Source organism: Leuciscus leuciscus (genome assembly GCF_965113295.1).
Source record: "Leuciscus leuciscus genome assembly, chromosome: 6".
In the NCBI taxonomy this organism is placed as follows: Eukaryota; Metazoa; Chordata; class Actinopteri; order Cypriniformes; family Leuciscidae; genus Leuciscus; species Leuciscus leuciscus.
In genome coordinates, this window is record NC_138730.1 from 19,331,100 (window position 1) to 19,358,001 (window position 26,902).

At 37.4% G+C, this 26,902-nt stretch overlaps 2 protein-coding genes across 2 annotated transcripts; one reads left to right on the forward strand and one right to left on the reverse strand.

Moving 5' to 3' along the window:
- The first annotated feature begins 414 nt into the window (after window positions 1–414).
- ap2m1a (adaptor related protein complex 2 subunit mu 1a) lies at window positions 415–13,923 on the forward strand. Its single transcript, XM_082173860.1, has 12 exons — window positions 415–558; window positions 2,068–2,186; window positions 5,219–5,484; window positions 5,810–5,961; window positions 7,588–7,723; window positions 8,348–8,492; window positions 8,701–8,715; window positions 10,116–10,238; window positions 10,316–10,451; window positions 10,571–10,668; window positions 10,749–10,860; window positions 12,100–13,923. The coding sequence occupies exons 2-12, from the start codon at window positions 2,113–2,115 to the stop codon at window positions 12,232–12,234; spliced, it is 1,392 nt and encodes a 463-aa protein (XP_082029986.1). The 5' UTR covers window positions 415–558; window positions 2,068–2,112; the 3' UTR covers window positions 12,235–13,923.
- On the reverse strand, window positions 12,772–22,258 carry pcyt1aa (phosphate cytidylyltransferase 1A, choline a). The gene is made up of 9 exons (XM_082173822.1): window positions 22,064–22,258; window positions 19,613–19,727; window positions 19,430–19,529; window positions 18,542–18,658; window positions 18,280–18,431; window positions 18,028–18,106; window positions 16,352–16,494; window positions 15,784–15,972; window positions 12,772–14,905 (listed from the first exon to the last, which is right to left on the reverse strand). The coding sequence occupies exons 2-9, from the start codon at window positions 19,718–19,720 to the stop codon at window positions 14,669–14,671; spliced, it is 1,125 nt and encodes a 374-aa protein (XP_082029948.1). The 5' UTR covers window positions 19,721–19,727; window positions 22,064–22,258; the 3' UTR covers window positions 12,772–14,668.
- Between the last annotated feature and the right edge of the window lie 4,644 nt (window positions 22,259–26,902).

Consider the following 26,902-nt stretch of genomic DNA (forward strand, 5'->3'; position numbering starts at 1 on the left):
CGTGAGCTGATGCCATGGCTGATGCATGCGGTAGTTTTCATCAAACATCTCTGCTCTACTCTATAAACATAATGTCTAGAACTGTGTTGGTCCATCCATGACCTGTTCTCTGACATTGACTGCATTTATCCTCATCACGCCAGTGTCCGCCTTGTACTACGGCGAAGACTTGGCTCATAAATATTAACTAGGTATGTTGTTATTGGGCGCTTCAGTGAGGTTACTAAGCAACGTCACTTTACAGTTTTAATATTCATGACCTGTTTTTATTTATTTATTTTTGAGCAAGAATATAGTATAATTCTTTATACAATAATAAACAAAAATAATTATATAGACGCCTTTTGTCTTTTTGATAAAAATAAAAAAAAGACATGCAAAATGTTAGTTGCGTTGTCGCAGGCCGTACGCATGCGCGCTGTCAACGCTGTCAGCTGACTTCCTGGCCGAGGGAGGGATTGCTGCTAGTGTCCCGCTAATCCTTTAGATCCAAAAAAAAATACCACGGTCGTTGAGGGAACGGTCCATTCCGCGCCTATTCGTGCGGACATTAAGTAGGTATGGTCACATTTTTTAACTGAACATACCCAAGGACAGAAAATGTTTGTATTTTAGCCTGGATGAATGGGTTTTATCATCGAAGTGTTCCGCGAAATTTCGATACAGGTCTCGAGGGAAGGAACAGGGCAGTTCACCAGCTCCCTTACTATTGATGACTCTTCGTGCATTTTGAATAATTAATACGAGGTACGAGATGAAGGACGCGCGGTTAACGATTTCAAAACACGAACATTTAATGGAACATGCCTCTCAGTTGGCAGACATCTTGTAGTAATTACGCCGCGATTAACCACACAGGACGGACACTTCCTGTTCAGCGCCTGTACATTCTGTGAATACCAACATCATTTGCCGTTACAATGTTTGTCGAACAAACACTTATATTTACACAATATCGCGTTTTGTGATTGAAAAACGGGTGATTTTTGTCTGTTGCCATGCGCCAACAGATATAGGCTACTCATTCAGTTTTCAGTATATTGTTATTAGGGTCAATGACATGACGTGCATATTTTAGTGTAAGTGAATTATTTCCTTTTAAAATTAGGCTATTTGATACATTTATGACATCACTTTATTCTATAAAACCTATTTAGTTTGAATTCATTTTTAGTACATTTATTTAATACGTATTATTGTATGTTGTGTTATCTTTAAACCCCCAAAATGTCAGGTCGTGCAACTGCCCGAACAAATTAATTTAAAATGGTTTCTTAATATTAAAAACTAAATACTGAGGCATCATTTTAGGTTTGAACCCTTTCATATAAACACATTTTTATAAATATAAGTAGTTTTAAAGCTGCTGAGATCATTGAAAAACCTTTGTCCTGTAATGTATATATTCTCAAATGTCAGGGTGGCACAACTGCAAACATGGCTCTTTTGTTATGAATTGATGATGTAGGCCTAATAACAGTAAATATTATAATGCATCGTCCAGAGGAGCCCAACTGATCCTTGTGACAGAGTGAAAAGATTTCTAGATCTCTAAAATACTGGTAAAAACTGATAATTTCAAGTATGGGTAGGTTGGTACACTTTTCATGTCAGGTGGTTCAACTACAGTATATATACATACAACTATTTGGTTGTACCGCCTGACATAAAACCATTTAAAAAAATGAAATTAAACACTTTGAAAAGGTATTTAACAACTGAAACTTCTTTAAACGCATTGCTCATGACTCAAATATATGCATTACATCAGTTTTGAATAAATAAAAAAAGAAAAAAACTTTTTTGAAGCTTTATCTGTCAGTGACCAAATATGTACTTTTAACTTGGGTGATTTCTTTTATAGTCAGTAAGTCGTTTTATCTCCTATACTATATTATTTGGTTTGTCACAGAAGCACAAACTGTTGAGAGTAAACCATCCTGCCTGCTTTATCTAGTCTCACTTGTAGGGCTGAATGCCTCTCATATCTTATCAAGGTCCCACAGAGCTCTTCTATCAGCCAGTCAGTGAGCTTCATGTTCATTTTCATTGTCCTGTGAATTATAGAAGTGACAGCCCACCATGGAATGTGAGGTCTGAGGGACAGCCACCATGATTGGAGGACTGTTCATCTATAACCATAAAGGGGAGGTGCTGATCTCCCGCGTCTACCGTGATGATATAGGGTGAGTGAGTTCATCATGGGTGGAAAATGCTCTTAAAACAGCTTCTGAAATATGAAATGAAATATACTTTATTGTCCCTGATAGGGACATTTGTAATGACCTCCATAGCCAGCATTTCACCAAAACCTGATACATAAAAAAAAAATTACACAAAATATTCATACACACCATACACATAAAAATAAATAGACTTCACTTACTCATGTTCAGCAGTCTAATTGATACCGGTACAAAAGAGATTTTAAACCTGTTCTGTACCCTCTTCCAGACGGTAAGAGTTCATAAGAGGGGTAGAGTACATGAGATGGGTCACTTAACATCATTTTAGCCTCATTTAATGTGCTTTGCTCATACAGAGTCTGAATACTTGGATAGTCTCAGTCCAATCATTTTCATTGAAGTTCGAACAATATATAGTATCTTTTATTCTGATTTCAAGGACTATATCGAGTATGTTAGAGAAAATGCAGGTCGATCGTTTTCTAGGTTTTTCAAAACCATCTGGGTACGGGCCAGTAAACAGCCATCCAGAAAACACAACTACCACTAAAAACTGCATAGCAACACAGACAAACACCTACTCTATATTTATTTTCGCTATTAGAAATATTAGAATACATTTTTTTGTTGGTTGGTGTTAAAAAAATACTGGTCTTATTTTCATCATGCGTGCTCAGCAGAGTTTAAACTCCATACCATTGGGGTTATCCTGTTAGGGAAGAGGAAAGATGACAGGATGTTCGAAAACAGGAAATATTGCCCCATTCCATCATCTTGACGAACTAAATGTCATTTTTCATTTAAACCATAAATGGGGAAGTTTTTTTCTTTTTTTTGGCTCTCCATAGAACCCCAGATCAAATGTTCTCATAAAGATTTCATTTGGTGTGTGTTTGCATTACTGTTGTCCATTTACACATGCAGCCCATCTTTGTCTTTCTCCTTTTTCCTTGTCATTATTCCCCTCATGCTCTTTGTCCTTTGTACTGTTTTTCTCCATGTTCATTGTGGCTACTGTAGCACTAGGTAAGCGATCCGACTACAACCAAGGCATGTTTTGTTTTTTAGATCCCAACAACAACCAACCAATCACTCTGACGCATGTCACCAGTGAACCCAATCTAGGGTTGGGCAATATAGCTAAAACATGCCTTCTAAGCCTTGATACGTCTCAACCTTTTAGTTATTGCGTCCGTCCGTCCGTCCATCCGTCTGTCTATAGATATAACCATTAAAAAATAACAGACTTCCTTGTACATTTTACCTTGAATTAGTGTTTTCAACTGATATATTTAAACAATTCAAAAATACTGATTTGTATAAATTAAGGAAACGTAAAAAAATAAATAAAATAAAAATATTGACATGTTCTCAAACAATATTCTCACAAGTTATGGCACTAGTAGTGGGCATGAAACCTTCCTACTTAAATGGTGTTTGGGAAACGTGGGTTTATGGCCAAAAAGAAAATCTTGTAAAACTGTGTAATAATAATCATTTGTTTGTTAATCATCTATTCCATTATAAATATTCATAGATATATATCATGTATTGCCCAGCTCTACTTCAAGCATGTCACCTGACATACTTCAGTCACTCGAATATTGTGAGGATATGTAATTGCACCAGCAGCAGGTTTACCATAATGCCCTTTTCTTTTGACTGCACTCAGGCATGAGATGACACAATGTTGGTCATTTTTTGGGTTTGTGTATGTTGGATATTTTGACAGATTATGCACCTTTCTGATGGAAATGTTTGTCTATACATGAAACTAGAGACATGCACGGGACGGATTTTCTCAGTCCTGTTCCCGCCCGCTCCTGCAGGATTCTGTCCCACTCCCGCAAAAATATGTTTCCCTCTCGCGCCGGCACCATTCATGTTTTGTCCCCCTTCCGCACGCAAAAGCTTACATAAAAGTATAAATGTTTTTTTTTTTCTGTATGTCCATGAAATGATTTCAAGTTACGTGTCGCCTAGCCACAACCTACACGTCCCAGCATAAATGCTCCTAATAAATTATTTATCAAAGCATCAAGATTCACAAACCACTGTTAATTTAACACAAAAGCAAGCATAGGCTACTGCGTGCATGGTTTGGCATGGCAGAATGTGCGCAAAGTGCGCTCCGTTAATAATCCCTAAAACCTGACATCTCAGTTCATCGCGATCTGACAAATCTCCGTTATTATCAATGAAACTGACTGCACACTGAATCTTTCATAATGTCTACACTTAGTTTGTTATAATCAGAGGATTCACCAGCATGCAGAATTCAGCACTGAACAAAAACTCAGACGTTTTGAGCGGTGAGTGGATTCTATCTTAAATGCATCTGATTGGCTATTGCGTTCAAGAAATCAACACGCATACCTGTGATTGGCTACATTGCACAACGCTGCAATAGAAACTCAGCCTATGCTTGTGCCTGTAAATTGTTTTTTATTTTATTTTAGTTGTCCGACGTAGATGAATAACAGTTTGTTTTTAGATGTTTTTTAAGATATTTCTATTTTGAGGGAGTCACGCAAATCGTTTTATTCTCCACCAACCCTTACACACACACACACACACACACACACACACACACACACACACACACACGAGTACCTATCCGCCCGCACCCGCACTTGGCCATCATCTTGTTGCGTCGGGTGCTGGTCTCTACGTGAAACAACCTTACACTTTCATTCATTTTGGCCTTTATTTTTTTTAAACAGTTACAGCAGATGATTTTAAAAAGAAAGGAAATTTTATTTTATTGGACTGTATAGTTCTCTTCAAAAGAAGCTCACTTTTGTTTGTTTTAGACATGCAAAAGCTCTTTTGTCTACGGGACCTTTTAACTTATCTTGAGGTCCATGAAGGTTTGGGTCAACAGCGAACAGTCAAGTCTTTAATGCCTTGTTCGCAGATAAAAGGAGTGCTTGTCTTAAAGGGTTTACGGGCAGATGGTGACCATGTGCTCACTCTTCCTGCCCAACTCCATTATCTCTACCTTGACCTCACGTCCTTATCCTCTTTCACAGACGCAACGCTGTGGACGCGTTCCGCGTGAACGTGATCCACGCCCGTCAGCAGGTGCGCTCTCCTGTCACCAACATCGCCCGCACCAGCTTCTTCCACGTCAAACGCTCCAACATCTGGCTGGCTGCGGTCACCAAGCAGAATGTCAACGCTGCAATGGTGTTCGAGTTCCTCTACAAGATGTGTGACGTCATGACGGCCTACTTTGGGAAGATCAGTGAGGAGAATATCAAGAACAACTTCGTGCTTATCTACGAGTTGCTGGATGGTAAGGCTGGTTCAGAAACATAGGAGTAATTTCCTGACACTGTTCTCTCAGTTATATCTGATCCTCCATGTGCCTGTGTTAACCGCATTACCTCAAACCAAACTCGCCCTCCTCTAAATGGCATGCTTTCCTGGCAGTCGTCCACTGTTGGCGGTTAGGTGCATCTTAAACCATGAGCTGTCCAGAAAACATTGTCCTCCAGCTGAAATAATAAAAGGTTACCTAAAAGAAACGAATGGAGACAAAGTCTGTTTAAAACAGTTCTTGGAGCATTGAGTGGTTCATTCCAGAATAATGATTCATTTGTCTTTGTGTGTGTGTGCAGAGATCCTGGACTTTGGATACCCACAGAACTCAGAGACAGGAGCACTGAAGACTTTTATTACCCAGCAGGGTATCAAAGGCCAGGCAAGAAGAGGCTCTTTTAGTAGTTTCATATTTTTGATGTTCATGAATTTTCTATTTTTAAACACCAATGTGACTCTAGAATTGAGATTGGGAACCTCCCTTTCTGGATGTCCTCTAAGTCGGGCCAGTAGATCGAATTTCTGCATGTCTTTCCAACATTTTCACTGTCCCCAGCACAACATATGTAAATATGCATGCGCATTATACATAATCACCTTTTTTAATGTAGATATATTGTAACTTGAAAGTGAAAATGAAGCAGTCAGTCAAGTTCAACTTCAACTTCAACTTTATCAAAGTTAAAGGGTTAGTTCACCCAAAAATGAAAATTCTGTCAGTAATTACTCACCCTCATGTTGTTCCAACCGCGTAAGACCTTCGTTCATCTTCGGAACACAAATTAAGATATTTTTTGATGAAATCTGAGAGCTGATCACTTCTCCGTAGGCTGCTAGGTGGCCCAAACTTGCTGGCCCAGAAAAGTTATTAAAGAGATCGTTAATATAGTCCAAGTGACTACAGTGGCTCAATCTTAAGTATATCAAGCGACACGAATACTTTTTGTGCGCAAAAACAAACAAAAATAACTACTTTATTCCACTATTCATTTCCTTCTCTCTGGGCCTCTAGTTGGTTCACGTAGTGTTTTTGCGCTGCGCGTCACACACATGACCAGCGTCGGCCAATAGTGAGCCTACGTGGTGACGTGTAACACAGACGCGCTGCGCAAAAACACTACGAGGCCCAGAGAGAAGGAAATGAATAGTGGAATAAAGTCGTTATTTTGTTTGTTTTTGCGCACAAAAAGTATTCTCGTCGCTTGATATACTTAAGATTGAGCCACTGTAGTCACTTGGACTATATTAACGATCTCTTTAATAACTTTTCTGGGCCAGCAAGTTTGGGCCACCTAGCAGCCTACGGAGAAGTGATCAGCTCTCAGATTTCATAAAAAATATCTTAATTTGTGTTCCGAAGATGAACGAAGGTCTTACGCGGTTGGAACAACATGAGGGTGAGTAATTACTGACAGAATTTAAATTTTTGGTAAAAAATTATATAACAAACGATAAATGATGGCGTTTTATAAAAAACTAAAGGATGTTTTATCTCGTTTGGTGGCGCCATCTTGCAGTACTACAACCATTTTTCGTAACTTGTACACTTCCAGTGTCATTTGCTTCGTTATTTTTAGCTGTACAAAATAGCATTTGCAGTTAGTTCAAACGGGTATTTCTTATATTATTTTAATGTATTGTTGTAATTATAAACACACTGGTTTTACCATTTACTGCGCTTTATTTTTCTAGTTATATTTACATATAAATATACGGCTAATGAACACAGAAAAAAGCTTACTCCATTGTTGCAAAACTAGCTCAGTTGAGCAAGTGACAGTTCCATCAACTGTCCTGAAATGCTCTTACACTGGTCGCGGGCCCTGGTTTTTAGCCCCGTCCATGTTATCTATGCAGATTCTAACATAAACCGTTTCTCTCTTTTTTTCCATGCTTTTCTGGACGTGTCCGACTGCAGCATCAGGTATGGTGTACACTTTTTTTTTTTTATATATATATATTTTAAGTTTTTCTCAGATTACATTACATACTAGTGGCACCTAAACGTATTTAAACCACAATTTAAAATAGTCTGTGACCTTCCTAACTGTCTTTGGTGGTGCATTATTGTCCTCAGACTAAGGAGGAGCAGTCTCAGATCACTAGCCAGGTGACTGGTCAGATCGGTTGGCGTCGTGAAGGCATCAAGTACCGTCGCAACGAGCTCTTCCTGGATGTGCTGGAGAGTGTCAACCTGCTCATGTCTCCACAGGGTAAGACCGCATTAACGGAGGTCTCATGACTGTGTGCTTCAGTTATTAGGCCGTGTGTCCACCAAAGCATTTTTTCCAGAGGCTAGCGTATTTGTCCAATTGTTTTCAATGGGAGCGCCATGATTTTAAAATGCCATCAGCGTAACGAGGCGCTGAGCTGAGTCTGTTTCACGCTCGAGCGCTCAGCGTTTTTACCGGTCGCAGAGAGTTGAAGAACATTCAACTTTGGGTAAAACGCAGCGGTCATCACTGTCGCTTTTTACCCAGCCATCCAATCACAGTGGAGAAGGGGCGGGACAAATACAACACCGGCCAAACGACCGAATTGCTTGTACAACGGCCACAGATGACACCAACAAGCGTAATAATGGAACAAACTAATTTAAAACAAGATCCAGATCAAATACTTTTCATTGTATCAACATTCTTCTATAGAAACAATGTAGAAACAAACTATCTGTGAGTTCTGCGGATATTCCGTATCATAGCAAGCAAAGTGAACTCAACTTTTAAAGTTTTCTCAACTGAAAAAAAGCTCTCAAGCGCCCACAGCTAGGTCGTTTTCAGCTGGCACACGGCCTTGGTGTCAAAGCATTCTCACGCTACTGTGTGTCATCCTGACAGGTCAAGTCCTGAGCGCTCACGTCTCCGGTCGTGTGGTGATGAAGAGCTACCTGAGTGGAATGCCTGAATGCAAGTTTGGGATGAATGACAAAATCGTCATTGATAAACAGGGGAAAGGAGGAACTACTGATGATGCTGGGAAAAGGTTTTTGAAGTGTTTCATGTTTACGCAGTTGTTCTGCTTGTCTGTCTCCTCTCTTTGTTTGCTTTGAAAATTTTGTTTGTCTTTTTATCTGGATTTTGTTTCTCAATCCAGAATTTTTAAAACATGTTTGAACGTAAAGTGTGTGGTTTATTTTGATTTTTGAAGCTGTCTGTTTTTGTTGCGTCTCTCTTTCTCTGTGCTCCCAAAGTGAGTTAGGGGGAAGGTAATTGTATCTTTACATTTCTGTGTTCAGTTTTATGTTAGTTGTGTTGTTAATCTACAGAAAAAAATGAGTGTCTTATTACAAATTCTTTTTTTTGTTTCTTTTTTTTGTAGGGATGCATAATATATTGGCCAAAATTAAAAAAAATAATAATTGTTTCAGTCAAATTTGGCCAATTTTGTTCAATTCAGGGCTTTTATTATTATTATTATTATTATTATTATTATTATTATTATTATTTTTCAATTCCATCTCGCTTCTCTTTTTCAATGCCAGGTTACAGAAGAACATTAATGGACATAAATGTTCTGATAATACATTTTTCTTTAAGATAACAACTTAGATTAACATACATTTTTACATCTAAATTGAAGATTTCATAAAAGAAAAAGAAAAAAAATGAAACAACAAAGCAAAACACACTACCATTCAAAAGTTTGCAGTCGGTTATTTTTAATTTTTAATAAGTCTCTTTCTCTTATGCTCACCAATAATGCATTTATTTTATAAAAATTCAGGAAAAACAGTAATAATATGAATAGCCGTTTTCAATTTTAAATTATTTTAAAGTGTAATTTATTCGAAACTGTTAAAAACTGCCTTTTCTTTTTCTTTCTTTTACCATAAAACCATGATAATTTTGTTCAGGATGAACAATTTAAAAGCATTTGTTCGAAATGGACATTTTTTGTGAATTTAAATATTAACCCCCCCTCTCCAAAAATCGTACTGACCCTACATTTCTGAACAGTAGTGTAAGTTAAATATTGGTAGATAACATGGTATCGGTTAATGGCCATAATTAAAAATACGAATAAAACTTTCAGTGCATCCCTAGTTTTTATAAGTGTGACATTTTAGCAGTAAGTGATTTTGATTTATTTTTGTCAGTGATAATTTCATTTTTTGTACAGTTTATTCTAGTAGAGCGGTGTCTACTCACTCCTGGGAAGCCACTGTCCTGCAGAGTTTACCTCCAACCCCAATTAAACACAATCCCCTCATTCCCTATACCTCAAATAGGGCACTGTTTGAGGGGGCAGCCATTTGTATTGGTGCTGAAACCATAGTGGACGTTATCAAGTGCACTCATTCAATCAATGGTTATTAAACAGCAAGTACGAACTATACAAAAGCGGCAGCCCTTCCGGTGCACTTGGTGTCCGAATTCACTCGACAGGTGTTAGTGAATGAGTGTATAGGAGCGATTTTGAACAGCCGAGGTCTTCCTAGGCATACTGGACACTTCCAGGCAGGTGTGTTGAGGCAAGTTGGAGCTAAACTGTGGGACAGTGGCCCTCCAGGAGCAGGATTGGACGCCCCTGCTCTAGTATTTGCTCCTTTTGCCAAATATCTTAACGGTGTATTTCATCAAACTCTTACCGTCTTGGTTTCTCCAGCAGTGGGAAGCAGTCCATAGCCATCGACGACTGCACTTTCCATCAGTGTGTGCGTCTCAGCAAGTTCGACTCTGAGCGCAGCATCAGCTTCATCCCTCCTGATGGGGAATATGAGCTCATGAGGTTAGTTCAGCTTCAGTCTGTCTTCACACCGAGAGTCTGATTCTGTTTTAACACATCCTCGACCTGTGTGTGCGCAGGTATCGCACCACTAAGGACATTATTCTGCCCTTCCGGGTCATTCCACTGGTCCGAGAGGTTGGACGCACAAAGCTGGAGGTCAAAGTTGTCATCAAATCTAATTTCAAGCCCTCACTCCTGGCACAGAAAATAGAGGTGAGTTAAAGGAGAATATAGAGACTTAACATTGCATTTTTACACGCCTTAGACAGAACATTACAGTTTGTTTGTAAAAGAGTTTGTCAGATGATGTGTGTGGTGACTGTTTTGAACAGGTACGCATTCCAACACCTCTGAACACTAGTGGAGTGCAGGTGATCTGTATGAAAGGAAAAGCCAAATACAAGGCCAGCGAGAACGCCATTGTGTGGAAGTAAGTCAGCGTCTTATGTTTCCCTGCATTCGATTCTTGTGTGCATATACTCATGTCATCCTGTCTGTGTCTCTGCTCAGGATCAAACGCATGGCAGGAATGAAGGAGTCTCAGATCAGTGCTGAGATTGAGCTGCTGCCCACTAATGATAAGAAGAAGTGGGCCCGTCCACCCATTTCCATGAACTTTGAGGTGAGCGTTGAATTAAGTGAAGTTTCAATGGTTTTCTTTTCGGCGTTCAAGAGGTTCTTAACCTTATTTTATATGAGGTTCGCTGGCCTTTTTATAAATTAACTCTTTAAAAGTATCTAAAATTTGGACGTTTGGATACAAATTAAAATCCTGACTTAATTTAGCAATAAATATAGAATATAGACCTAAAAAATCTATTTACTAACTTGTAAGTCTCATAAATAAATAAAAATAGCTTATTTTTTTGGTCAATAAGCTGAGTTACAGGGTTGAATGAAATTCAGAAAGGATTTTTGAATATTTTTTTATCAGGTTTGTGGTGCTTTTTTAACTAATATAACAAAAATTTTGACATGTTTGGATAAAGTTTTAAACCATTATTTGTGTGATTTTAATTTAGCTATAAATATAAACTTTAAAAAATCATCAACTAAAACAATCTATTAACTTATTTCTCATATAATAAATAAAATGTTAGCTAGATTATTTTATTTTTTTATCAATATGAGTAAGTAACAGGGTTGAATGACATTTGAATATTTTTATGAGGTTTGCTGTGCTTTTTTGCAAGTTTTATTGTTAACTTAAATAACTTGACTAAAATTTGGATGTAGTTTGGATATGGTTTAAAACCTTGTTTTTGTTATAATTTAGCTATAAACATTCATTAAAAAATATATATTTACCTACTTATTTCTAATAAATAAAATATGGCAACACTACAATAAGGTTCCATTTAGTTAATGCATTAACAACGATAAATACAATTACAGTATTTATGAATTTTTGTTAATAAAAACAAGTTAATGCTAGCTCAGGCCAATTAAATAATATTTACAGATACAACTTAGGATTTTAATGTGTTTGGAAATGTTGAAATTAACATGAACTCAAATTAATACATGCTTTAAAGTGTTTTTAATTGTAAGTTCATGTTAACTAGCGTAGTTAACTAATGTTAACAAATGGAACCTTATTGTAAAGCGTTCGCTAAAATATTAATTTGGTCTATTAATTAATAAGCTCACAAGTAACTGTTAAATGAATTAATATTTGAATATCAGTCACTATTTTGGGGAGGTAGGTACAAACATTAGATGTTAAAACTAGCTACTTTTTAATATTTTCATATATTTATATTCTTTTATAGTTTGTCTGATGTATCCAATTGTCAACAACTTGTACCCTCTTCATGGCACACATTTCTGTTGTATTTCATCTGTTATTTTCTTGTCTCAGGTTCCGTTTGCACCCTCGGGTTTGAAGGTGCGTTACCTGAAGGTGTTCGAGTCGAAACTGAACTACAGTGACCACGATGTGATTAAATGGGTGCGATACATCGGACGCAGCGGAATCTACGAGACGCGCTGCTAATGAGCTGCTTAGCAGAGGGACCAGCTTTTACTGTCCTATAAATATACTATGTTTCCATCCTTCCCTCTCAAGTTTTGTGGATGAATTAAAAAAGGCTAATTACAAAAATATGCAAAATGTGAAACGTAGTTACCTGTATGTGTTTGTACGAGTGCTGTAATGACCAGGTCCAGTGGAGAGCAGTGAGTGGTGTACTTTAAAGCCTGTGCAGTTAATGTCCGTCTTTCAAAACCCAGCTTCCTGATTCGCTGTAGTCGGTCTTATGGGACCCCTTGTCCATTGTCGTTGGTTATACTCCCATTGGTCATACTCTCAGTATCTTATCTATCTCTCTCTGTGACTGTTTAGTTCGGTATAAATATATAATGGAGAAAAAAAAAAACATTGTGTTGTGTATATTTGCAGTTTCATTTTTCTTCAATTCAGCATAAATCACGTCTATATATTTCATAGTTGTATCATGACGAATGAGGAACACTGTCTGCACAAGTAAATGTTTAATCTTGGGTGTAAAATAGATGGCAGAAAAAACAACACTTTTACATTAGACACCATTTATTTGTCTTCCTGTCTCTGCTATCATCCTGTACAATCAAAAGCTGACAGGATAAGGGAAGGCAAAGTTAATAAAATAATTATCTCCTAGATTCATTTAATTTGTGCAAAGGAAAAATCAGAGGCTTGAAAACAGACATTACCATGAAAGTGGAGCATCAACTATTTGAAGAAAAATAATTGAATTCTGAAATCAGTGCAAGTCTGGACAGCTGCAGTTTGATGAGCCTCTGCCTCTTGTCAAATTATGAAATGAGACAACAACAAAAAAATGATATAATCACTAGTGGTACAATCTCAATCTAAACATACCGTCTTAAACTGACAATTGCATATCCATAGATGTACATAAAAAAATTTTGACAAAACTATTCAAAGTTAATGTTAAGGGTTAAATACAAGTTAAGCGCAAGATGTCATGCTGTCATTGACCAAAGAACATTTTGTCCCTAAACTGGTAAAGAAAAACAAAAAGTCTGCACGTCATGCGAGAAAAATACATAAATATATATATATTGTGGCCACGAATTAATTCATTCTAACGACTTATTCTATCATCACATTTTACTAATTCGTTCCCATGATTGACTAAATCATGTCATGTTGTAATAATTTTTCTTCGTTCAGTTAAATCAAAATGAATCAAAATTATTTCAATGTCACCACAATTTACAAAAATGAGAGAATGAATTCTATATTCTTGGCCATGTTATATATATATATATATTTTGTCAAGTCAAGTGTAGGACTCCGTAAAAACCGACAATTATACACTTAAACCAATGATTGCTTTATAGCCTTTCAATTGTGTGTAACGCTTTCGTTTATTTTCTATCATACCGGACAGCAACTGTTGAGTTTAGGTTGTATTTAACCCAGAATATTCCTTTCAAGTGGTTTCATTGATTCATTATAGACAGCTCAGTTGGTTTCACTTGCAGAACTTAATTAAGAAATTATCAAGTCCAAAGCTCATCTAAACTGAACGTGGAAAACAAGCCCTTTAGCCTTAGTTTTAGGACGATTCTTAAGAGCTCCATGAGAACAATCACAGTGAAAGATAATCGGCATTGTGCGGTGACTAAATGATAGAAAAACAGTGATTTGCTTCACTTTCTTTAAAAAGTTTGACAACTTTTTTTAAATGTAAAGCATACATTTTTTAAATAGTGTTTAAATTTGGAATAATGACCTGTACTAAAGCATGACACACCAAATTCAAGTAGATGAGCGGACCATAGGGAGACCAATTCAATTATGTCATGCTTCTTTATGCATTGATGGTACAGTTACTCCCTCACTTTCCCAACAGTCATGCTTGAGGTGCCTTGGTAATATTGGCGTATTTTAGCTATTCAACACATTTTTAGAACTATTAACCATGACAACACTGATTATGCGCCTTGCGATATGGACAAATAACAATTTTCATATTTTTTTAAAGCTCTTTTCTATAGATAATTGCATTTATCTTAGTTACAGTGTTTTCCACGTTACAAGCCAATCTCGTCCATTCCAAGAGACACGTGACCTATTAGATGTCTAACAATTATATATTATGATACGACTCATATGAACATTAAAATCATTAAAACTGAAACGCATTAATACCATGTGCACTCATTCTAAAACAATCCCGCATGAATCAAAACGAGACGCTTAAGTCTGAATACTCGCATCCCATCGCTGACAGCGATCTTTAAAACCTCCACAAGTTTGAACTGACCCAGTTCTACAAGTTCTACACTTCGCTCCATTTTAAACCTTCATATCTTTTAATAATACCGTGTGCGAAACTGATGGATTCTATAAGGATTGCTTCGTTTCTGAAGTTCGATTGCCAGTCTTGGAAGACAGATGCGTGGTGTGCTGTGGCAATCTAATCTTCGTCGTCCTCCTCGTCTTCGCTGATGGCCTGTTTGCGGGCGGCGTAGGTGTAGCCGGACAGGGCGCTGCTGTGATGTGAGGAGGGTGAGGAGGACGGGGAGGTCTTGTTGAAGAAGGGCAGACGGAAGGTTGGAGAAGGGGAACGCTCACGTGTGGGACTGCTGCTGGGACTCTGCCTCGGACTGATGGCCTGAAGCATTCGACCTTTCCCTTCCTTCAGCATGTGCTTCTGTTAGAGAGGAAGACCAACACATAGCCAATAAGAGACCTTGAGTGGAGCCATGGATATTTGTGATGAAACTGATCCCAATGGAGACCTCGATGGCTTCTCCGCTCATCTATTCATGAGTTTAAACAGTCATTCTCAACCAGGGGGCCGCGATATGGTGAAAAAGTGAGTATTTGTTTTTTCGTAAGCTGCCTTATCAAGCCTAAGTTAGCTTATCAGTGGAGATTCAACACTAGCTATGTTTCCATCTAAAGTGGCATATTTAACTTGTGCACAAAATTGGAAATTGCATAAACCACTGGCAAATAAAGCAAGCAGCGTTTCCTTATCGTGTTCAAGAGAGCAAATTCATCACTTTTTGTGAAATTGGCACAAAGTATCTGTAATAGAAATGGAAGTTGCTGAAATCTGGGATTTTCCTACATCATAAATGACTTGTGCCCTAAAGCGCCAAAAACTCAATAAACGCTGACATGTTATCTTGTGTTTAGATGCTGATGTTTGGGAACGCAGTAATGTGAGACACTTCTGAAAGGTCATTATACCAAAACATTCTGATGACAGACTATGGCACATGCATTTCAGGATGACCAAGCCAACATTATAGCTAATGTCTGCATAAGCTATTGATGCTTGGACACCGATAAATGCCACTTGCAGCTATATTTATTATTAAAAATACACTATTTCACCTATAATGCTTCAAAGAATATTGCATCATTAGCATAACAACATGCTGACATCAAACTCAAAGTTTGTGTCCCTCATGTGCTTTATGTCAGTAGTGGTATTTTGAGTGGCTTGCAGTGGATGCTAGAATGGACACTGACTTTTGGACGCTGAAGTTTTGGGACACAATTTTTTAAAAAGATACTCACCAACGCTCCCTCCGGTCCAAACATCTGAAGGAAGTTGCCGATGAATTCACGGGACTTCTCTTCCCATTTCTGGATCAAGTCGATGCTTTTCTCCTCCACCTTCTGCACAAACTCTTTACTCTTCTCCTCCACGTCCTTCACTTTCTTCTTCACCTTGTCCACACGCTCCTGAAGGTTGTACTTCTTTTCCTGAGTGTCGGAAATGAAGCACAATTCGAATTATGGAAAATAATTATTTACAATTTCTAAACTATTTGAATATATTGCCACTCCTAGATTCTGTAAATAAAAAGTTGAGAGTTGAAAGAGTAGCGAGTCAATGCTTCAAATGGATAGTTCACCCACATTTTTTATTTCTGTCATCATTTATTCTATCTTCTGCGAAACACAAAGATATAAGAAAATATATTTAAGAAGGCCGTGATCCAAACAACATTGGACCCCATTGACTTCCATTATATGGACAAAAAAAAAAAAAACTTGATCTTGAGATTAAGATTAAAACTAGTCTTGATCTTGAGATTAAGCTCAACCAGTAAACAAACCCATATGATGAAAGAGCGCTCACATTGATGAAGCTGACGTTAAGCTCTTTCGCGGTGTAGCCGCGTTGTAGATTCCGTCTGACGTACACGTCATAATCTCGTACGATGCGTGTGATGATGTCAGAGGTGGAAATACCCTCTGTTCGTTGGGTTGGTGCAAACATTCCTGTGGAAGCCCAAAATAAAAAGAAACTGTTTTAAAGATAAAAATTCTATTGTAAGTTGCTTTGGATAGAAGCTAAATGGTATTATATTTATTTGGTAAATTCTATATTGGTTATAATTCATACTCTGAAATTTTAGACGCAAAGATTGATTTCTAAATCAAAACACATAAATCTATGGTACCTTGTTCCCGCCATGGAATATAAAAAAAAAAAAAGTAAAACATAATTGCGATTTTTTTGTGTGCAAATTTCTCCCCTGCAAATCTGACTTTTTTTCCACTCACAATTCTGACTTTTTTCCCCTCGCAATTGCGCGTTTATATCACAAAATTGGCGGCGAGCTCCGGCGAGGGCGGCGCGTCTTCAACAGCGAGAGTGGCGAGTAGAGTTAAAGTCAGGACAACTTTATGGTTATGAGTTATAACGTGGTTCGGCGGCAACCGGTGGCAACCAATAGAAGTCCTCCACTTGAGAGGATTCCAGAGAACGCAGTAAACTTTGGTTCCGACCACATTAGTTCCCAAGCAAAATAGAGGAGAAGTTGATAATATGAATTTGATAAGAAGGCTAACAACACTATTTATAGGCAACATTTTTGCGCTAGAACGCTTTTCAGCAGAAATGCAAATTAGATTAGCATAGAACCATCAACACAAAGGCCATACCACACAAATGGCTTTTAATTGGTTTATTTCGTTAGCAAATATGTCATTATAATTGTTAAGTTCTTTCCATCGATCAATTTCTTACTTTCACATTTAAAAGATTCCATGAGGTTAACTTATACCCTAATTGGTCAGTCTGCACAAATAACGATCCACATGCTTGTTTGCTTTGCAGCCCCTTTAAATAAAGTAAAAAAAAAAAAAAAAGACCAAGCATTCGATCTACATCAGAGCATCCACAAATCTTTCTACGGCGTCGTTGGCAGGGCGGCGAGAGCGAATTTTGCCGCTCTCGCCGGCGGCGGTGTGAACGCACAGTAAGAAAAAAGTCCGATTTGACCGATGTAAACTTGCAATTGCGGAAAAAAAAAATTGTAATTCAGACTTTTTTTCTCACAATTCTGACTTTTTTTGTCGCAATTCCAACTTTTTATTCTCGCAATTCTGACTTTATATCTTGAATTTTTTCATTTTCTCTCGCAATACTGACTTTTCCCCTCGCAATTCTGACTTTCTTCTTGCAATATCGACTTTTCTTCTCGCAATTCTGACTTTTTTCCTCGCAATTCTGACTTTCTTCTTGCAATATCAACTTTTCCTCTCGCAATTCTGACTTTTTTCCTCGCAATTCTGACTTTCTTCTTGCAATATCGACTTTTCTTCTCGCAATTCTGACTTTTCCCCCGCAATTCTGACTTTTATTCTTGCAACTGCGCATTTATATCACGCAATTCTACGAAAAAAAGTCAGAATTGTGAGGTGTAAAATAGCAATTGTGAGAAAAAAGTCTGAATTGTGAGATAAAAAGTTTTTTATTCAGTTGCAGAAACAAACTTCCATAGCAATTTCTGAGGCTGTTATAATTACCTGCTTCTTTAATGTGCTTGTAAACATCATCACTGTCAGCTGAGCAATATGGGATATCATCATGGGCCACAAAGTCAATCTGAGGTATCAAAAGAAACAGTCTTTAATTAAAAAAAGGGAACAAATAAATGGCTCACGGCTTGGTTACCATTTTACTTTCATCCTCCAACAAAACACTACAGAACAAATGAAAATATATAACATTGCTTTGAGTGTCATATTACACTACAGTTCAGTTCTCTCTCGTCTTACCCGATGCTTGGTGAGGAACTCGGGCGTGAGAGTCCATGGAGCATTCCGGACCACCTCGTCCACATAGCGACAGTGACTTATCGCGTCATAGCGTTCATCCTCATTCATGACGGTGAAGCCCTTTAACTCGTGTGTGAGGTCATCACTACACACTGCAGAGAGGTAAGAGAGGCGCTAAATACAGCACTGACATTAAGATGGACTCTGTGCTAAATGAACAGAATGATAAACACTCCAAATACTGAATACCAGGATTACTTACCACCTACAATAAGGTGCGTGTTTGGAAATAGGCATTTAGCCTGCATGAGAGCACGTGCATGTCCTGAGTGGAACATGTCGAAGATACCATCAGCGTACACACGCACAGGCCTGTCGGCTGAAAACAAAAAGAAGAACATCAGCTTTCATGGTATCAAGGGAGCTACTTAATTTAGAAACACATGACATGTCAGTAGTCTAATGGTTAAATGAGAAGAAGACTGTGCTTTAGAATTTGACGAAATGTTTTAAATAAACACACTACCATTAAAAAATTTGGAGAAAGATTTTTTTTTAAAGAAATTAATGCTTTTATTCATCAAGGAAGAATGTATTAAATTGATCGAAAGTGACAGTAAATAAATGTATAATGTTACAAAAGATTTCTATTTCAAATAAATGCTTTTGAACTTTCTATTTATCAAAGAATCACAAAAAAATGTTTCATGTTTTCCACAAAAATGTAAAAACAGCTTTTAAAAACTGTTTTCACCCTTGATAATAATAAGAAATGTTTTTTGTGGGCCAAAATGCCATTAGAGAGGTGAAGGAATGTCATGGACTTTTAAAACAGGCACTTAATTACAGTTATGTCGTCTAAAGGTTGTAATAGCAAATATTAAATCAAGGATGCCAATAATATTGTCAAAGTGCTATGTTTTTTTTTTTAGCTTCTCTGCTTTTGTTAAAGAAATACAAGTGTTGATACCGAAAGATGCTTTAATTCCAATGTTGAAATGATGAAAAACATTCCTGGCCATAATCGTATATAATGGCCAATGAATCAGCCTAAATACAGTCATACAGTCAATGAATGAAGTAACACCTGACACGTGTATATCTGAATGTGTGTGTGGGAGGAGTTCACTACAGAGGGCACATATCTTACGTGGAGTGCCTCTGCGAGCTTCCTCCATGGTGACGCGCTTATATGGCTTTTCTTCCATTGACTCGAGCTGATCTGCATACGGAGCCGGGTATTTCAGACCCTGAGGGGCAAGAAGCACCACAGCCTTTGGTCTCAAATACCATCTCTCATCTGTACACACGCTTACACTGTTATCTCACTCACCACTGTGCATCTTTTTAACTTCAGGGGTTTCTCGCCCTCCTCTGCCTCTCCATTTGAACCTTCTCTCTTTCTCTTCCTGGACAATCGTGCTGAACCGTGGGCCTCCATTCAGGCTCTGTGAAATGTTATGGAGAAAACAACAGGAATGATGATACCAATGAAAAGGCATTTAGTTGCATTCGATCTGGGAAGTTCCTTGTGACACAAGGAAAATACAGAAATCAATAGCAGTATAACCCCAGCCCAGATGTTTGGAAAGAGTATTTCATAACACAGAGCAGCAGGAAAGATTAAATATGTGTCAGGAAAGTTGGCTGTGGTGCAAACTATTCGGGCCACGTTGAAGATAAATGTTCAGATGTCTTTCTGATCTTCACAGGACAGGCTAAAGGGGTGAATCAAATTAAACCTGCCAAGAACATGTCCTAGTCCAATATTTTTTAGATGAAATGAGAAATGATATACTGTACGAAGAAAATAAAGCCTATTTTAAAAGTAAATCATTTCCTGAGTGGATCTACCACCACTCTTAGTATTGTACTCTATAGAAACTTACTAGTACTAATAGTATAATACTATACTATTACTGTGAACTGAGCCGCTCTGAGACGCTGGAAGAAACATGTAACCTGTAAATCATTAAAACATCACGCTTCACTCTGAAACCCACATAGGCTATATTTATTTAATTGAATCACAGCCTTTGTGATTTCACAATATCCTGTATTATGATTTTTAAAAAGGTTTTAATATATCACACAGCCTTCAGTCTAAAAGGTAATAGTTCCATAAAATGAACCATTTCTGCTATTTTGCCAGTTAATCGACACTTTTAAATTGCCAGAGGATTTTTTAAAATGGAGTACTCGAATTTAATCGAGGAATCGTGACAGCACCACTTTGAAATATTTTATTTTCTACCAATGATAAAACTGTGCTGGATGTTTTGTGAAGGAGGGCCATATTTAGGGAGCTTTTGAGCTGTTTATGATCACTTTCATATAGTGGTTTTCAATTTGCCTAAAAGTGACTGTAAAATAGGTACTACAGAAAGTGCATATTTTGAGTTATGATATTTGCGATATGGTCACTGGGCTACTTTTGCCTACTTTTAATTGGCTATTGGGCTAGTTTTGTTACGCAGACCTGGCAATCCTGATCACCGGAGAGACGTCTGTTGTTTAATCTGAAGATTTATGACATCTTTATTAAGAATTACAAAGTCCAAAAAAAAGAAGAAGAAATTGAACATACGCGTGGATTAATTGTTAACAGTAAGATCAATAAAATGCATGTAGAAACAAGTGAATTTTCATTTCATGCCAACTTAAAAAAAATGTACGCAAAATATATCTTTATGCATTTTTCCTTTGATTGTAAGCTGAAAGAAGATATTTCTTCATGAAAATCCAAAACTGTACCAGAAAAAAAAAAAAAGTATAATAATTTCAAAAATTAATAGTGGTTGATAATATGATAATGGTTTAGCCTATCATGTACAGTCAAAACTGCACATAATTACATCGAGTGGAAAAAAATCATATTATGATTTTTTTTTTAAATATTATTTAACATATTATATTAAAACATAAACTGAGAATAAAAAAGGGTCATCAGCAACTTGTTTGTTATGTCCAGAAAGAGCCTATTGAAACCTTGGCTGAATCCTTCCTCATTCCAATCATTCCTTTATCTAAACACAGAGCCTTGAGTCTTATCTGGGTGAATGCAGGAGTGAATGAAGCAAAAGGAGAGGAATGTGACCCGGACACAACATTACATCCACTGTAGCACACTCATAACTGACAGATCAACTATATATATGACACTGCTTAGAGATCTGGCACTGATAAACAAACTAAACTAAGGCACGATCGTGTTTCAGAGCCCACATTTGCATAAGGACGACAAGGAGACGTAGACAGTCCAGTAGGCTAGGCTATAATACAGACACAATCCCTCTATTTCAGTCTCTTATCTAAGAGCACAGAGTCTGAATGATTCCTCATCTGAGCTGTACAATCCCAGCTGCACAAGGATGCATATACTATTTACTGAAGGTGTAACATTAGTAATCAGTTCAGAGACAAGGGCAACCGCAATAATGCTCCACATTCCTACCAAATAAAACGTAGCAAGTTTCTGGATTTCAAGTTTAGGACCTCTGACATATTATAACAATATATGGGAGGTGGGTCTATGATACAGGGTGAATTAACAGTGGGAGTGTCTCTAAAAGTGACAGCAGTATAACTATTTCAATAGAGAGCAAACTTAGATATAATAGATAATAATATATATATATATAATATAATAGATAAATACCATGCCTTGAGCTGGTGAGACGACACGACACGTATGTCAAGCAGCTCGAAACACTAGCTGGTTCTTGTTGACTATCTTTAGGACACATATATACGGACATGAACTGAAGACGCATTAGCTGCTTACCCTTGTGCTTTAATGCCGTTATAAGCTCGGATGGTGTTAAACGGGAGCTTGAAGGTTTAGGTTAATGTGTTTCCTCAGGTCGAAGTCTGACAGGAGTCGGAAGTGTCGGTTTAAATGTCTGTTTAGGGATCTCAGACCTTCCGATTTGACAGAAACCACAAAAGAGACTGGGATCAACTTTATTCAGCTCCAAGATGGCAGCAAAAATCATGATGATTTTTAAAATAAAAGTCCCACCATCGTCACCGCAAGTTTGAAGATTTGCTATGCGGTGTTATTATTGCAAATGCATAACGCGTTAATTTTGTTAAATAAATACTTTTGCTGGTAAAACTGCACATACTTGATAGAATTTATGTTTCTCTTAGTTTGACCTAAAGCAGGGTTTGGACCTCCCACCCCTTAACTCTCAGCAAACCCAGTACACCAAGGTACTAGATTTTCTTGGTCACTTCATATAATGCTTTTCCATTTTTACTTAAAGGGACATTTTTTAATTATGTCATAATTTACTCCTCTTGTCGTTCCACCTGTATGACTTTCTTTCACAACCAAAACATACATTTCTCTAAATGTATTATTTTATGCAGTGCGACATGAGGGTAAGTTTTCATTTCGGGGTGAACTATCCCTTTTTAAGGTTTTATTGTATCATTTGATCTCCTCAGTGGACTTTCTTCATGATTGAAAGCTCAGGATCTAAAGGGTTAAAGCCTTTTCTAGTCTAAGCAAAAATACTCTCTCTCTCTCTCTCTCACACACACACACACACACACACACACACACACACACACACACACACACACACACACACACACACACACACACACACACACACACACACACACACACACACACTGTGTATATTGTATGTTAATGTGTGTGTATATATATACGTATTATATATATATATATATATATATATATATATATATATATATAATATTTAAATATTGTGTGTGTGTGTATATATATATATATATATATATGTGTGTGTGTGTGTGTGTGTGTTTGTATATATGTGTGTGTGTATATATGTATGTGTGTGTGTGTGTGTGTGTGTGTGTGTGTGTATATATATATATATATATAATTGTTTAACAGGGACCATGGATCTCATGATGTTCTTCTTTGTTTGCAGAGCTGTAACCTAGACAATTGTATTATTTTTAAGATGTCGAAAATAGTAATAAGGATCTATGAGTAGGTGTGTCCAACTTTGAACTTTTTTGTAGGTTGTCTGAGGAAACAAGTTTAAGTAATTTCGATCAGGCACTTTCATAGTCGCCTACACTGGGTCCTTCCTTCGCTTCCTTCCAATCCGAAGGTCTTTTCTGGTTGAGTGTCCACGTGGAGATAATCAAGGGAAAACGGGTGTCATCATGCGCTCTCAAAGTGGCTGTTTCGTTGCAAGTTGGATGGATGTGGGTAAGTGGTAGATGCTATTTGTATACGGACAGGTTTTATAGTAAATATTTACTTTAGAAGTGCGGTGAAAACCGAGCTTTTCTTATGTGGAATAGCCTGTTGATTGTTTGTCGCACAGTCGTCGTTCTTCAAATATTCCCTGTTTATTTTAGTTACTTCTCAGTTGAGATGTGGAAACAAATATGTCTGTTGTTACATTTAAAAAGGGTTTCTCGGTCTTGACCAGTTGTAACCATTCAAATAAAATATGTAGCTCGTCATTGGATTGTGATTATTATTGCCCTCGTTGTTTCTTTGTGGTCGTTTATGCAATTATACTTAATTGTTTGTCCTTTTGTGTCTTTTTCCCCCCAGCATTACGTTGAAACACGTGGAAAACGGTCACATGATGTCACCATGAGGGCCAGGAGCAACTGCTTTTGAACTCCAGGTGTGGATTTACATTTGATGTAAAGTGGTATTTTAGATTGCTCCATGTGAGTAGTTCAATTGCAGCAGATTTTAAATATTTACTGAAAAAAAGTCAAATTTAGAGGGATAGTTCACCCAAAAATGAAAATTCTGTCATTTACTCTTCCTCAAGTTGTTCCAAATCTGTATGAATATCTTTCTTCTGCTAAACACAAAAGATGTTTTGAAGATGGTTAATGGTTAAAACACAGTCTTGCCTTTGTGTTGCCCATTCATTTTCACATTCATGAATGTGGTGTCTACTAAGGCGCACAATAAATCTTGAAATGGCCAAATTAATGAGAGGACACTTGTTCCTCTTGCTTGTGCTATGACAAGAACAATGTTCACAATGAGCTATATTTATGATCTATTATTCTGTGTTCATTCTTTGACAGTCATATTCTATTATTTCAGGTGAACCGCCAATGCGGTAAAAGGCTGCTACAGCAACATGAGCAGGGGTGCATGAAACCTGGTATGGACCTATAAACTTTAAATAATATCTGAGTAAAGAAAACCATGCCTTAAAGTGTTACCTGTTCATTGCCGGTCAGATGAATGTGGTGTCAAATAGGGCAGACATTAACACACAAGATGGCTGCTGAAAGGCGTTTACATATGCCTTTCGGAGTTTCATTTTGTGGACATTTACATTGATACACTGATCATGTATAATTAATAAGTCTCTTTTCATAAATGCAAAGCGCAATGCTAATCATTTCAATCCTGTCTGTTATAAAGGGTCTACATTCTCCTTTCTAGTGGAGGTAAATTACCCAGCATTCAAGGACTAGTGGTGTGTAAGGTGAGTTTAACTATGACTCAAAATTACAAGCTTGATTTGTTCCATCTTTTGCCATTTTATATTTTTCAGCATTTGTGTTCATGCTTTTGTTTCTGTGGTTTAATTGTCTCTGATTCTAACATTTATTTTGGTTCTCTTCCAGATGCTGTATTCTCTATATGTGTATCTGCACTTCATGCACTATATTGCCAAATGTATTGGGACACCCCTCCAAATCATTGAATTCAGGTTTTCCAATCACTTCCATGGCCACAGTTGTATAAAATCAAGCACCTAGGCATGAAGACTGCTTCACATCTGTGAAAGAATGGGTCGCTCTCAGTGAATTCAAGCGTGGTACCGTGATAGGTTGCCGTCTGTGCAATAAGTCCATGTGTGAAATTCCCTCACTACTAAATATTCCACGGTCAACTATTAGTGGTATTTTAACAAAGTGGAAGCAATTAGGAACATCAGCTCGGGCCTAGTCCACACACACTGGTATTTTTATAAACAGTTTTTTTGCGTCCACATGAAAACGCTAAAACACGCTATGAAGCGCTGTCAAGAGCATCCCAAAAAAAGCTAGTTTGTTTCAGTGACCAGATACTGCGTTTGCGTGTGGACACAAAACTGCGGTTTTGAAAATCCCCGTGTTCGTGTGGACGGCCTCAGCAACGAAGTGAAGTGGTAGGCCACGTAAAATCAAAGCGGGGTCAGCGCATGCTGAGGCGCGCAGAAGTCGCATGCAAAGTTTCAACACTGATGTGTTTTGATATATACACAGTAAATTACTGTTAAGTTCGCGGGTCAATTTGAGACTCACATTTTTATGTTTTAAGGCACCTGTACAGACCCAAAATAATATTTCTTGGTTATATTTTGTTACTTTGTTCTTTACTACCCTATGAACCAAAAAAAAAAGCTTTTCCACACTTATTTCAATACAGATAAATATTTTGTCAGCTACAGATGGTAAAAATGAGCTATCATTTATTTCAATCTATCTGAAATGCTATTAAACCTATGTTGTCTTTTACATTTTGTGTCTCTATCTCATTTTTGGAAATGAACATGCAAAGTTTTAACATGCCAATGTGTTGTGAAATGTGCATATAGAATTTGTATACATTCTTGCTATTCATAAGCAACAGTACATGCCTTCCTGTCTAGATGGTTAGCCATGCCTGTCTTTAGTGATGCCTGAAGTTCAGATTAAGTTATGGGTTATAGCCTAACTTACTTTCTAGGGATGGGACGATTACCGGTTTCACTATAAACCACGATTTTAAGAACTTACTGTAAATCCTGTCCAGCCGCTTCAAATCTGCCGAGTCGTCTTGTGACCATCACCCACTGTTTATAGCGAACGCAAGGCAAGTTAACTTTGACCTCAATACCAAAACTGCGTCTGGGAAATAATTGGGCACAACATGTTTTGAGTTGAAATATTTGATCTCACTCACTTGAAATAAACGAAGCTTCCGTGAAGAGAAGTTTGCAGCAAGTGAAGTGGCTTTGAGCCAAAGACAAACGATCAAGTTCAAACAAGACTACTAAGAGTCTATTAAGGGATAATAATGTATATCATTGTACACTTATTACACCGACTTTTTTGTTTTTACCACATAATTACGGGGACATATTGAATTGAGATTAATGTTTTAAATCTTACCTGTTTATAAATCCATTTTGTACCGTCCAAAAACGAGACGCAAGACGGCAAGTTGTATTTGAATGAAACGAGAGAGCGCGTGCGCGTCCGTTGCGATCCTATTTTTTACAGTCTATGGTTGCGATACATGGATGTGCGCTGTGTTGTAATGCGTTGTTATTGACGACGGTCATTATAAGAAAGGAAATGCCACAGAATATAAAATTGCTTAAAAAAATTGCATAGAGCATTGTTTTATTTGTTGTTTGTTGATTTTGAAATATTAAACTGTTTTTAGTGTGAGCATCAGTTCTTTTTGAACACTTTCATCTCGTTTTAACAAAACCGTGATAATATAATCACGATAATTTTGGTCACTATAATCGTGATATGAAATTTTCATACCGTCCCATCCCTAATTTCATTGTGACTGGTTGATCAGTGACCAAGCAGCTTTGTGTGTTTAGAGCAAGAAATGAGTATACAAAAAGCACACCTGCTGTGTGCTCAAATAATTTCT

Bases quoted from the DNA above. Each gene is read 5' to 3' on its own strand.
- ap2m1a (XM_082173860.1), top strand. From the start codon at position 2,113: ATGATTGGAGGACTGTTCATCTATAACCATAAAGGGGAGGTGCTGATC. The intron at 7,724-8,347 runs GTAAGACCGCAT...TCATCCTGACAG, and splicing joins CCTGCTCATGTCTCCACAGG to GTCAAGTCCTGAGCGCTCAC. The intron at 10,669-10,748 runs GTAAGTCAGCGT...GTCTCTGCTCAG, and splicing joins GAGAACGCCATTGTGTGGAA to GATCAAACGCATGGCAGGAA.
- pcyt1aa (XM_082173822.1), bottom strand. From the start codon at position 19,720: ATGGAGGCCCACGGTTCAGCACGATTGTCCAGGAAGAGAAAGAGAGAA. The intron at 16,495-18,027 runs GTAATTATAACA...GGGCTTCCACAG, and splicing joins CAAGCACATTAAAGAAGCAG to GAATGTTTGCACCAACCCAA. The intron at 15,973-16,351 runs GTGAGCGCTCTT...TCCGACACTCAG, and splicing joins TTAACGTCAGCTTCATCAAT to GAAAAGAAGTACAACCTTCA.